The following is a 14118-nucleotide window of genomic DNA, read 5'->3' on the forward strand; positions in this document are numbered from 1 at the left end:
TGATGTATGGAACGACTTTTCGTCGAGATCTTGAATTGAAAGCGTACAAAATACAGCTTGCGCAAGAACTGAAGCCCGTCGACCTTCCCTAGTGACATCACTTCGCTCTATGGGCTACTAAAAAATTCCGAGAAGATCAGACTTTTTGGAGCCAAATTTTGTTCAGCAATGAGGGTCACTCCTGGCTCAACGGGTATGTAAACAACCAAAATTGCCGCATTTAAGAGATTCAACAGCTGTAATTTTATCCAGAAAAGAAACGGTATTTCTTCAAATATAATGCCGGTGAGAACGTATCCGTCTATGGCAACCGTTAACGCGCCATAATAACCAACTATTTGATGCCTGAAATTGAAGCTCATTTTAATGGTTTCAACAAGACGGCGTTACTTCCCCACATCGCATAAATCAATGGATTTATTGAAAGAACACTACGGTAAGCAGACAATTTCGCGTTAGGGCTGGTCAAATGGCCACCAAGATCGTGTGATATCGCATCGTTAGACTTACATATTCCTGTGGGGATATGTAAAGTTAAAAGTGTTTTTGGAGGAGAACATCACACCTGTCATTCTACAGTTACCAGTCGAAATACTCGAACGTGTCATTGAAAATTGAACGCAAAAGAAAAGTAAGTAAGTAGCACCTAACAAATGTATTGCATCCAACTGAAAGATTTTGTATGTATAATGTCTGATCAAATATGACCCGGACTGAAAAAAAAATAAAATAATAAAATATTTTCGAGTATTTTAATACAAAAAATTGCAGTAATCTTCAGAATAGATTCCTGAGCCAATACAAGCATACCAAAGCCTTGATGAATTTTCCATACACTTATTATTAAAAGCCTCAGCAGCGATGGCCTTTAGTGCCTTCGGCGAATTTTGTTCTTTTTCTTCGGTTTCGGCTAATTTTTAATTCGCTACATTGTTTGACAGTTTCGACGTTATATTTGTAATCCAACGTCTCGTCATCAGTAATGATTCGTTGGATAAATGTTGGGTCTTCAGCACCTCTTTGGCGACTTCTACTCGATGTAATTTTTGCAAAGTTTGAGGTCTTTTGGTATAAACAAAGCATTAACTAGAATGTATTCAGTCGATTCATTCTATAAGAAATGTTGAGATCCTCTGCTATCTCTCTGATTTCAACAACACAACGAATTTCAAGCACTGTTTCTGTAACAACATCGCCATCACGGCCTGCACTGAATGTTTTGTGGCACTCAAATGCTTGTGTTCGATTCGGTATTAGTGCGCAGTTTGTACGGATTTGATCTTGAGTATATACGCAAAGCATCATATGGCTTTTAGATCGTTATATAGAATAGTTCAGTATAGTTCACTTAGGCAAAGTGTAAGTTCAACTCCTTAGTTCAAATTCATATTTTTTACTCAAAAAAAAAATTTTGTTGAATGAGATTATTTTTTTAATTTTTAAAAACATGTGTAGTTTTGAATTTTCAAAAATATTTATATTAATAATTATAATTAAATGTTCTAAACTGAATTGCGGTTCGTGTTATTTGTATTTAATTAATATCAACCTTAATCGCTTCTCTTCGAATTACAAAAACAAAAAAACTCACTCCTTATGAGTCTATTTAATTATGATCTTTATATTAGAGGCCTATAAGTGGATGCAAATTACTCAATATAGACATCAATGGAACACCATTATGGGCAATAATTGGGTTAGTGCTATTTGGAGCTATTTATATACATACATATAATTATGTACTTGTATGTGAGTGGGTTTGTATACACGGTGTAGCCGAACTGCGTAGGAAGTTGCCGGCAACTGTTGACTTCTCTCTAAAGAAAACAGAATTACAGTGAAGACGTACACATGGTGGATGCAACAGATTAATTGTTAATACCAAGACTTAAAATAACTAAACGCATGGAAAGTCTATTGAAAACAGCAGGAGAAATATGCAGTGTCGAATGTGAAGAGAGGAATGACTCGTTGTAAATTGCTTCTGTCAAATGAGGAATTTCGCAAGGGGGAGAAATAATAGTATCGATAAAAAATATTAGGACTGGAAACTTTATCATAACAATATCCGGCAGCAAAAAATGTATATCTCGTTACTGTTATTGACGCCGATACCTACAGTTGCAAAACTATCATAATTCAGATGACAAGGACTCGTGACAATATCAAAGGCAGGAGAAAAAGGGAAGATTTTTAATTTTTTTAGTTTAAAAATATACAAATTTATCTTCAGAAAATCGATTTACTTTGTAATTCCTGGTAAAATGAGAAGTAAAGGAAAACTGCGGAGAACCGACTACGATGAACTGAGCTCGACCCCTCAGAGCGATAACTTAATGACAGCCAATAAAAAATTGTCTGTTTAGTTTTAAAATCATCGCGGCTTTCGTATTCGTATAATTGATAGAACAACGCAAACCCACTACCCAGGGTCGAATTCACTGTTTCATGTAGCATCGTAGAAAAGTTTCAAGAATGAATTCTCGTGAGGTAATAGTACTTTATGAAGACCAAATGGTCAATAGACCATATTCTAATAAATATAAAGAGTCTACCAACAAGAAAAACGTGATTTTAAAATGAAATAACACACTAAAATTTGACCAAAATGGGTTATTATGTTTTTTGTTGTGCAAATAATTTACCATTTATGATTTGATCAAAATGTCGGCCATAGAGAAATGTCGGTAGAAACATGGCTACCCGTTTACGCCAATTTTCGATGATCTGATGCATCATTTCAGCTGGAATTTCGAACTCCTCGAGCGTTGCTAGTTGATTGCTGAAATTCTTTATTTAGCATACCTTCAGAGAAAACAATCTAGAGGCGTTAAATCGCATGACCTTTGCGGCCGTTTGGCTGCACTATTTCTCGAAATGAACAGGTCGCCCTACTTTGCACGCAAGGTTTCCATGTTTTGACGTGAAACATGATAGGGCGCACCGTATTTTTTGGAAATAAAGATCGTCCATAACGATTTTATCAAATTCCGTTGAAAAAAAATTCAGTCAATATCGTATTATAATGTTCGCTATTGTAGTAGCTGCATTTTCTGCCTCAATTCAAAGTCCGGATGATGCCGCCATACCACAATCTGCACAAAACGGTAAATTTTTGGAGATGCAATTGCATTCTACACTACAATTTGACTGTCCCCAATAGCGACAGTTTGTTTGTTGACGAAGCCATTGAATCAGAAATAGGTCTCTTCTCAGAAGATGATTTTACATGAACGAATTTATGAGTTTTTTTGGCGAAAATGAATTAGCGTAATAATCTTGAACGATTTCCAAGCTTGTACTAAAGTGAAACGTGACCTGATGAAATTCCTAATCTTGTTGAATGCAATGACACAATTTGGAAAAGCTGTCAAAATGACGTCATCCTTATTTGTAGACGCTGTATTTATGAACTATTCAAGTCACATGTGGTAGGATAACTTTTACAAAACATCACTTCGAACCGATAATATGAATGAATTCAGACACTAAAATATTAAAGAATATATTGAGCTCAAGACTAGAACCTAAACATTCAATTCTAATTATAAAATATACTATAATATATATATATGTATAATACTTCACGTATACAAATGTACAAAATGTCGTTAATTAGGTGCATTCAAAAATTTTACGGTTGGATCGCCAAGGGATTCACTTAATTTTCACTGACACATAACTGCATGGAGGCGCACGCAGATAATAGGCAAAATCTATCATATTGATGCATTCCTTCCAGCAGTTCATGCAATTATTTCGTGTATGAAAACTTAATGACCCATCAATTCCATTAATAGCTCTTACGCCACTGCACACGAAATGTGAAGAGCGCAATCTATAAGCACATACATATCTATATTCAGATGTATAACGGTATGTAGGTGCCGTAAATAGTATTACCACAATATTATGTCGGTACTTGGCTAGTAGCAGCGAGAAGTGGTATATGCAAGTTCGCATTCTTGTAAATAGTACTAATGAGGTGACAAGTGTGATGTACTTTTGGGAAGAATACACATTTACACTTACATTCTAACAGAACAAAGAATATGAGAGCATTTTTCTTGCTGCGTACTTCCAAGATCACAAATATCGTTTTCTACCATAAAAAGTAGACTTTAGAATGATCTCTCCAAAATCTCTAGAGTTTGGTATGGCTGTTATAGAACTCATATCAAAGATTACAATTGAACTAGTCAATTTTACGGCAACCCCTTATATGCATGCTCACCCACGCCTTTTTGCATATTCGCACATATTTCGAGTTATTAAATATTACAAATTGTTTGCGTTCGTTTACAACGTCAGCGTTGCATCGTTGCTTTGAAATGCTTTCCAATAAAATAACTTTAATGACTGGAACTCCTTATGTGAAGGTACTTAATATTCTGTAGGCATTTGGTGCTTACTCAAAATCCATAAAAAAATGGGAAGTACATAAAAATATACGCACTGCTTGTTTGTTTTTGTTCATAGCCAAATGAAGCAACGATTCACCGAAATTTTATTGATGAATTACCAGAAATAATGATGAAAATTCCGAAAATGCGATGGAGTGCAGCGAAGTTAAAAAATAAACTGGAAGATTTGTATACATATTTCCTCATATTGCATAAGTATATGTTTGTATTAGCTAGTTAGCCAACCTATAAACACGCAATTTTTTACAAAGTGGGTGGTTCACGGATTCATAAGCGTTCTGTATATAGCTTTTTTTTGAAAGAAAGCTGCACTGGAACTTCTACTGCAATTCTTCTGCCGGATATAGCAGATTATGGAAATGTAACCACGAGGGCAACGTAGAAAAGTTGCTTTTATGAAAGAGCTTCCAAAATTTTGTGTTTTATGAGGTGTAAACCCATTCTTACATAATGCCAAACTGATGCTGGTGATTCTGAGACACAATTGTAAACTGTTAGTAAGGCAATGGAAATATTCTAACTCTTTGTTTGGATATATGACAATCCCTCTGCCATGGTACAAGCTAATATATGGAGGATTGGATTTTTAATGAAATTTATGGATCAATTGATTATTCATGTAGTAAGAACGATGCTCCTCTTAAAGAAAAGTTGAAGCTATTTCGTATTCAAAGCTAAATATTAGTGAAATATTAAACAAATTTAAGTGAATCTAGTAAAATTGTGGGAATAGTAAAGAACGCTCTATATTAAAAAAAAAAATATTTAAAATTATAACCTCCGTGAAAAATAAATGAAAGGAGTACATTAGTTGATCCGCATAAGTGGTTATATACAGTTAGAATTTTCAAAAAAACAGATTTTTTTTGTTTTATTTTCTACACCGTATGGATACGTATCATTCCGGTGAATATTTTCGTAGTTACACGTAAATTTGAAAAAGTGTTTCAGAGTGCTTGTAAAGTGCATTCCAAACTTTAAACGCGTTTTTCTCAAAATGATGTTCTCAAAGGCGGTGACCAACATTATTCGAAAACGTCTAAACCTATTAGTATCAAATTACAGCACGAGCTTCTTAAATATATATTTTTAGTAATTAATAAAAGAATTTTTCTCACTGATAAATATCTGTTTTTTACAAACAATTTAGTGCAGAAATTTTTGTCCAAAATCGATTTTTTTAACAATACTTTAACGAAATCTTTTTGATTTTTTAATTTCAGAGGTTTCAGGAGATATGTATAGTGGTCACCGCAAAACGTCTTTTTTGAGAGGAGCTCCTGGAGATCAGCTGTAGTTCATTTCCAAATAAATATTTATACTAATACCAAGAAGATACCTTGATAGACTTTCTAATAATGAAAACTTACAGTCAAGAAATCTACTGGACAAAAGTATGGATGTTAGACGCTTAAAAAATCTCACATTTTGGATCTTCCCGAGAGATTTTAAGCAGTTTTAACAATATTTTTAAGCAAAGAATGCAATTGAAGAATATATTTATTGGTCTTAATGAAGTCCAATCAATCCTGTTATGATGGTTATATTTATAAAATGTACTGATTATCTTTAGATAGATTGCAAATAAAATATATAGTAAAACAAAAAAATTTTAAAGTATTCTCAGAAAAGAATTCTGGAAAATTCGTTTTTTCGATCTTCTAATTGCAAATATGTAACCCCATAAGTGATGGTGTCCGGAGTAATGTAGTTGTTTAGTGACATAAATATTTTCTGAAAAATTTCGGAGAACACTTTCAAGCTAAGAGTCTCTGATAAAAATACAAATCCGCTCTTGTTGAGAAGTCGGTGAGATTGATTAATTTTAAGAGATGCCACCTTCTACTCTTCGCTTTAACAACAAATATGAGTAAACTAAAACTAATATTTAAAACAAAGTAAACAATGTAGTAAGCGACTGGTTATATGTACATATGTATAATGCAAAATAACGTAACATCACTTTTCATAAGTTTACAGGCGAAGTAAAAACGATATAATAGAAACTATTAATATTGCAACAAAACTTGAGTTTTGATTATAAATTGGTTATAACTCACAACGGAAGCTGAGAATTTAATGCTACAGATGTACATACATATTTATGTATGTATATGTAATTTGATGAAGTGAATCGTAAGTAATAATCAACTCAATTTTGATTTTTCTTTTGATGTTACATTGTTTTGCATTTTAGGCGACGATATGTACAGTGTAATAATAATACCTACATACATACATACATATGTACATATGTATGTGCATGTGTAAAAATACACTGTTTACAGCTTTCTCAGCACTCATACGCCACCACCGCTTTCACACACAAACATGCTCGCACACATATGTACATATACAATGTATCCGACCATATGGGCATACACATACATACATACATATGTATGTAAATGTTTACTAATACCACAACACAGCAATTCATCACTAATCACTCATCCGGCAATGTCAATCGCAATCACCTGCCTCACGACCTGTGTCGGGCGCGCAATAACTCACTGCACTACACCCTCCTACCCTACCGCAAATACCAATACCAAAAATCGTAAGAGTCGTGGCAGCTGATCGAATCGAATTATTGAATTTTCCACCCTCCTGCTTTTAGAGCAAACACGCAATACAAAATCAATTGTTTCGTTTATTTCATATTCACACGCGATCTCTTATTTATTTATATCGTAAATGATTGTTGTGCGTTGCATATGCAGCGCTATTTCCGTTTTCGACATTCACTTTCAATAAAAGAACACTACATTTTGTTTGGCTTTTATTTGTTGAATTATTCAATGGCGCATTGTAGCATGATTTTAGGCGCTGCTGCTGCTCACCTAGTAGTTATGAGTCGCGTACATTTATTTCGCTCAACATTTATAATATTTCACACAATTTATTTATTTAGACATTTTTATTCATGCTTGAAATTAATTTGACTTTTTTTTGTAATTTTTTGATCGGAATTTTGTGCAGTAATTTTTGAATGTTGGTGCAGTGGCAATAATCAAAACAAAAAACAAACTGTCAGTGACGATTTGTTGTTGGCATTGTAGATTTTTATCATTGTTTTGTTTTGCTCAGTGCTGACAAGTGTTGCCACATGCAAGGTATGTGCATGTAGCCAGCTTGTTGTACTTTATGTGGTGAATAGGTGAATTATAAGTTGGAAAGAGAGTAAATATTTGTATATGTGTAAAATGTCAGTAAAATTTAATTAATTTAATAAAGCATCGTAAAATCGTAAAATTATAAAAAAAACAAGTGTAAAAATGTATAATTTTACGATTTTACGATGCTTTACGACAGGTTGTGAATTGAACAAATGTTAAAAAAATGGGTAAACTGTCAGTCGAATGTCTATGTTTTAAAATTTTTCAAATGTTAAAGCGAGAAATTACAAGTATGACTTTTTTAAACTTTTTTAGAAATTATTATTTCTATTATGTAAACTTAGACGTTGGCTTTATCGCTCGAACTCTTACAAAAAATGTGCTTCGAGATATACAAATATAACTTCCACAAGCAAATTGTTTATGTCGCTTAAAATTATTCCATTTTTGGTTTTTTTTTTTATTCCATTTATGAGCAAAAGATATTTTACCAGTTCTTGAAGAAACGTTTTCATTAGTAATAAATGCACGACTGTCGTAAAAACTAGATCTATACTGCTATTGTTGGTGTTGTAGCAGCGGGATATATTCTTGAAGAAATTTCGAGGCATGGTGTCGAGTTGACAGTCCTTGACCGGATAAAGATTCGGGTCCGTACCGGTTACTTACACCCGATTGTCGTGGCAACGAGTTCTATACTGCTCGTCGCTAACGGTAAGGTCCTCTCTAACGACATATTCAAAAAAATGTTCGTTCGAATTCGGTCTTCCCGATGAAATGCATTGCTTTGAAAAATCTCGGAAAAAAAAATGCTCCATAGGTTTCTGGTACTTTACTTACAAAATAAGAGTTATTTGATAACTTTTATTTATTATTTATTGACTTTTTAACAATTTAAGCAATAAGAGTTGAAGACTAAGCTTTTTGTTTTGCCTTTACGATTTGAAAGTAATAATGTGAGAGTATTTTTTGTCAAGCAAAAAGCTTACTATTAAATTTTTTGCGTAAATTATTTAAACTTAATAAATAAGCGAAAATAAAAATCAAAATATAACAATTATTTTGTGAGGAAAAAATATAAATTGAAAAACTTGAATGAATTTGCTCTTTTCCTCATAACTGTTACGGCCCCTTAATTAATCCAAAAAAAAATACACACATTATTGTTATAGTTTGATCATTTCAACTTTCGGACGTTTATTTGCAGTGAAAATAATGACAGCACATACTATTTCATTTTCCATATACACACATCTATACATAAATTGGTAATTTTGTTTCTTATAAACTTATGTAAAGGCACATTTTCAATGTATTGTTTATTGTACATAGTTAATATTTATTTTTTCATAAATTTTTTTCTTTTTCGTTTACATTAATTTTAGTTATCATAAGAAATATCATTTAGCAGTACATTAACTTGTATTGTTATACAAATACAAATACAAAAAAGGCAAATACATTTTATATAAAATATATGAATATGCTTATGGAAATATATATTTATGTATATATGCATGTTGATCGTAAATGACACTTCAGTGCGGCATGTTTAAAATGACATATGTAGGTATGTATATACTTATTTACTTAAAGCTATTACACAAAATCACTTTAACACTTACAACAACTACAAATAATAGCGATAAAATAAAATAATTAAAAATTAGAATTACAATTGCTTATTAGCATTTGTGCTTAAAAGTACGCGCTACCATAATTACATAAGTATGTATGTACATATGTATGTATGTGCGTAGCGAAAGTTTTATGCACTATATCGGTTGATCTGGACTGTTCACAAAAGCAAAAAAAGAAAATTTACATATATACACTCTTAAGGTTTGAAAGGCCATATATCATCAAAAAGTCCATAGATACGAATGTACATGTATGACGGAGTTAATGCAGCTACAAAATTCCACTAAAATAAAAAAAAAAGTTGCGCTTTCGCTTGGCAAACTCATTCAAACTGAGTACAATTCTTAGTTACTAGACGCAACAACGCTTTTACTCCATTTTCGATTTCAAGTTTAATTCGTGCGCCTGAAAAAGTCATTATTATTAGTTATTATTATTGTACAGACATACTATCAATCACATACTTTCTGCGCAACTCTAGTTAGATTTTCAGCCGTTGACTTGCCCGTTTGCTGCACCATGCCGTGGAAAATCTTCGCTTCGCTCTTTGTTAAGAGCTCATATGGCGTGCCAAACTCCACCACTTGACCAGCATCCATGACTAACACCTTATCCGAATCCATAACCGTGTTCAACCTGTGTGCGATTGTGAGTACAGTGCAATTTTTGAATTTATCTCTGATGGTCAATTGTATGAGCGCATCCGTCTGTGGATCCACATTCGCGGTGGCCTCGTCTAATACCAAAACACGATTCTCACGTAGTATAGCACGTGCTAAGCAAACTAATTGACGTTGACCAACACTGAAGTTAGCGCCGCCCTCAGAGATTTTACTTTGCAGACCACTAGGCAACTCAGCAACGACATTCTTCAATTTAACCTTTGTGAAGCGAATAAAAAACCACAAGTAATTTTAGCATTTGCTGAAAGCAATCGAAAAAACGCACTCACCTCCTCAAGCGCCTCCCACAATTTGGCATCCGTATACTCATCGAATGGATCCAAATTGTAGCGCATAGTGCCGGAGAAGAGCACCGGCTCCTGTGGTATGATTGAGACTTTGCTGCGCAAATCATGCAAACCCATTTCTTTGGTGTCACGTGAGTCGATAACTATCGAGCCGTCATTGTATGAAAGCCTGAAAAGCGCATTGATAAGCGAAGACTTGCCCGCACCAGTGCGTCCCACTATGCCTACTTTTTCGCGTGGTTTGATCACAAAATTTAGTGATTTCAACACATACTCGGCCTTTGGATCAGGGAAGTAGCGCAGACTTAGTTCATCGAAGACGATTTTACCTTCTTCTGGCCAGGTTTTTGGTGGTTTCTTATCGGCAGGCGATTCCAACTCACCCTCCGGCTCGATGTCATCATACTCAACTACACGCTCCACTGCGGTCATGGTGTTCTCCAACTCAGCTGATTGACGCATTCCCCATTGCACCATACCCGTCATGCCCATGGCCTGTGTGATGGCTAAGCCCACATCGCCGCCATTCGCCGGTGGAAAAAGGAAAAAACTCAGTGTTATTATGGCAATATAGATAATGCAGCAGCAGTCAAGCCAGTAGCCGAAGGCGCGTGACGTGGAGATGAACATATAAAATGCGGAGCTGTGCAGGTCCTGATAGTTGTCGAACTCATAGATAAGCACACGTTGAGCGCCATAAGCGCGTATCGTCGACAAACCAGAAAGCGAGGCAGCCATGTGGGAGTAGATGGGTGAGCGCGCTAAATGAGAATGCAATAACAAATATTTACTGTCCAAATTTCATATTAGAAGGGAATTCCACCACCACCACTTACTTATTGCCTCCAATCGCTTAACATCTCTTGACGTCTGCAGGTAGAACGATCTCAAGTAGTAGAATAATATTGCCAATACAGCTGTTGGTAGTAGGAAGAGTGGATTCACAACGGCAATAACAACAACAATGCCCAAAAGGGAAAGGAATATCTGTATGACGTCCATCATAACTGAGGGCAATATCTCATCGACCTGACCCATATCCTTAGAGAAGCGATTCAATATGCGACCGGCGGGATTTGTGTTGAAAAAGTACATCGCAGCGCGCGTGATGCCGCGGAACATGGAGTTGTGCAGATTAGTGGAAGCTTTCATGGCCACATTGAAGAAGAGAAAGCTACGCGCGAGCGTGATGACAACCGTAGCCACAGTTATGGCGGTAAATATGTAAATATCCAACATTTCAGCATCCATGTCGACACCTACATCGCGCAGCAGTGTCATGAATGTCGATTCCTGTTCAGGTAGCGCTGTTGGTGGCAGTGTTGTCGTATCGTTAAAACTGCCGAAAGTGTCATCGATGCGCGTCTTATTGATGTTAGCTGAATACATCTTACCATCGCGACCCTTTTTGGCTACCCTGCGAACGATTAAAGGCTTAGCATAAGGTGATGTTTCGGTCGATATTATACACAAAGTCATATTCAAACCAATACACTTACCAGTAGGACAAGAACCAATCACCGCCTGAAGCGAGCAGCTGCGACAACATACAGAAAAATAGCATGATGAAGAATGTGAGAAAACCGCCACCGGCACGGAAATATTTCTGATATAATTCCAAACCAATCTTGCCCTCCTCTTGTGTCTCTTGCTGCTGCATTGGTGTTTCTTCAACATATGAATCTGCTACAGAATTCAGCGAGGCCTCACTATTTCGCCGATTGCTATAAACTTTGCTACTGGACCGCGAGCGCGACTTTTCCTCTACCGCCTCCTCTTTCTCGGGATCAGCCAAGAGGTTTGCGAAATCTAAACCGGATTCCCGCAATGAGTCATATGTACCCACGGCGCTTACACGTCCTTTTTCCATGATAACAATTTGATCGGCTTGCTGTAGGAACTGCAATTGATGTGTGATCAGCACCACGATGTGTTCGCGCAGAAAACCGCGCATACACTGATCGAAGAGATGACGGCCCACGTGAGTGTCTACCGCACTCAATGGATCGTCCAGCAGATAGATTGAGGTTTCACGGTATACTGCGCGCGCCAAGCTAATACGTGCCTTCTGTCCACCAGATAGCGAGGCACCACGTTCGCCCACAATCGTCTTGTCGCCGTAGGGTAGTAGCTCGAAATCGCGTTCCAGTGCACACTTCTTTACCACTTGCTGATAGCGACGTCTATTCATTGGCTGACCAAAGAGTATATTCTGGCGTACGGTGCCGGTAAAAAGCCAAGGTTCTTGCGAGGCGTAAGAGAAAGTACCATTCACCTTTATGGTACCCGACTCCGGTCTTAATTCACCAAGTATGCTTTGTACTAAACTGTAGGGAAAATATATTACATGCTTGTAAATTTTTTGTAAACAAAAACTCACCTCGATTTTCCCGAACCCACTGGTCCGATAATTGCAATCAATGTGCCAGGTTGCACGCGCAAATTCACATCGTCCAATGTGTATTCCGATGAGTTAGAATCCCATTTAGCCTTCACATGGCTCATTACAATGCCAGCCTCCGACAATGTTGCGTGCCCATTGGATGGGAATAACTTTTCCGCCTCTTTTCTATTCAACGTTTTTTCGTCGTCTTTCACAACGGTGGATTGGTTACTGCCAGGGTAGTTGGGATTATCGACGGATTTATCAACGATGTCAGTCTCTTCATATAGCATGAATTTTTGTATGCGTTTAATGGACACTAAGGCCTCGGCCAACTGTGAAATACCTTCGGGAAATAAAAAAGTGATTAAAATATATACTCGTATACAATCATCTATATCCTTGTCTCCCAATACCTTGTGGAAAGAAAACGGTCATTGTGGTGCGCAAAATATTATAATAAGCTGTAATGACGAAGGCCTTCTCCGGCGTCAGCACCTGTTGCAGCAGTACATAACCAACCAAACTTAGAAAAACGGAGACGCGCGTCAGAAACATGATGAACGATAGCAGTATACCACGTATATACGACACCTTACGTATAGCATTGATTTCCTTTCTGCGCGCATAGGCCACCATCTTGCCGAATGGTATTTCCCACGCATACATTTTGATCACCTGTATGCCCGAGATGATTTCATTCATCATGCGCACACGCTCATCTGTACGTAAAGCGGTGCGCAAGCGTAACACTGACGTCTTCTTGCCCAGCCAACCTTGAAGGGGAATAAAGGCCAACATGAAGGCCACACCGAAAGTAGCCGCAACACCGATCTGTAATTGAGCAAACACGCAAACGTTTACGACGTAAGTATGTATTTAGAAGTCACGAAGCGGGAATGTAGTTAGATAACTCACCTCTATTGTCATTAAATAGGTGATAAAGATTGTCTCGATTGGGCCAATCCAAAGGTAATGTACGAAAATCATCGCCAAATCCAAGCGACCCACATCATTTGATATCAAATTAACCACCTGTCCGGCGGTGGTCTCACCCAAAGCAGTGCGGCTTAAGCGCAGCGCCTTTCTATAAATCATGCTACACATAGCCACACGTATTTTCATGCCCACGTGCATGGTGCCCAGCATGTAGGGATGCATGATGATCACATTTAAAGCACTACAAAGTATAATACCGGCTGCATAGATGTAAGCCGTGTTTATGTTCTCCTCCCCTTTCGAGTAGTACGCAATAAGACCCAGTAAAAAAAGAGGCTGTAAAGCTCTACAGTGCAGAAACACACAATTGATTGTTATGTAAGTAAAAATAGCAGCGCTTTTTTTGATATTTACCTGAGACCCAATTCAAGTATCAGCAGGACCAGACCCAAGAGCGCATAACGACAACCAAAGACACGGATTGTGGCTTTCAGTAGGCTCGGCTCCTTCTTCGATGTCGCCTTACCTTTCAGTTCCTGTTCCCATGATGCACTCATATCATTACCAAGAGTTTCTGCAATAAAAGATTAGGTAATATTCTTAGATCTTAGCTTTGTGTTAAGTGGTAGCAAATGTATATTA

The 14118-nt window shown here is 36.7% G+C and overlaps 1 protein-coding gene across 9 annotated transcripts in view; it reads right to left on the reverse strand.

The window, feature by feature from the left end:
* Nucleotides 1–8703: 8703 nt before the first annotated feature.
* Nucleotides 8704–14118, reverse strand: part of LOC105231580 (probable multidrug resistance-associated protein lethal(2)03659) — a 36635-nt gene continuing 31220 nt past the window's right edge. For all 9 annotated transcript variants that reach the window (XM_011212955.4, XM_029552570.2, XM_011212961.4 and 6 more), the window contains exons 5-13: nt 13891–14050; nt 13456–13822; nt 12954–13371; nt 12535–12883; nt 11654–12481; nt 10991–11571; nt 10137–10915; nt 9649–10065; nt 8704–9589 (exon numbers count right to left, since the gene is read on the reverse strand). In XM_011212955.4, coding sequence (XP_011211257.2) covers nt 9554–9589; nt 9649–10065; nt 10137–10915; nt 10991–11571; nt 11654–12481; nt 12535–12883; nt 12954–13371; nt 13456–13822; nt 13891–14050 — 3935 coding nt within the window. In that variant the 3' untranslated portion in view covers nt 8704–9553. The remainder of the gene's footprint in view (nt 9590–9648; nt 10066–10136; nt 10916–10990; nt 11572–11653; nt 12482–12534; nt 12884–12953; nt 13372–13455; nt 13823–13890; nt 14051–14118) is intronic.

The sequence above is a fragment of the Bactrocera dorsalis genome, unplaced genomic scaffold (genome assembly GCF_023373825.1).
Source record: "Bactrocera dorsalis isolate Fly_Bdor unplaced genomic scaffold, ASM2337382v1 BdCtg011, whole genome shotgun sequence".
In the NCBI taxonomy this organism is placed as follows: domain Eukaryota; kingdom Metazoa; phylum Arthropoda; class Insecta; order Diptera; family Tephritidae; genus Bactrocera; species Bactrocera dorsalis.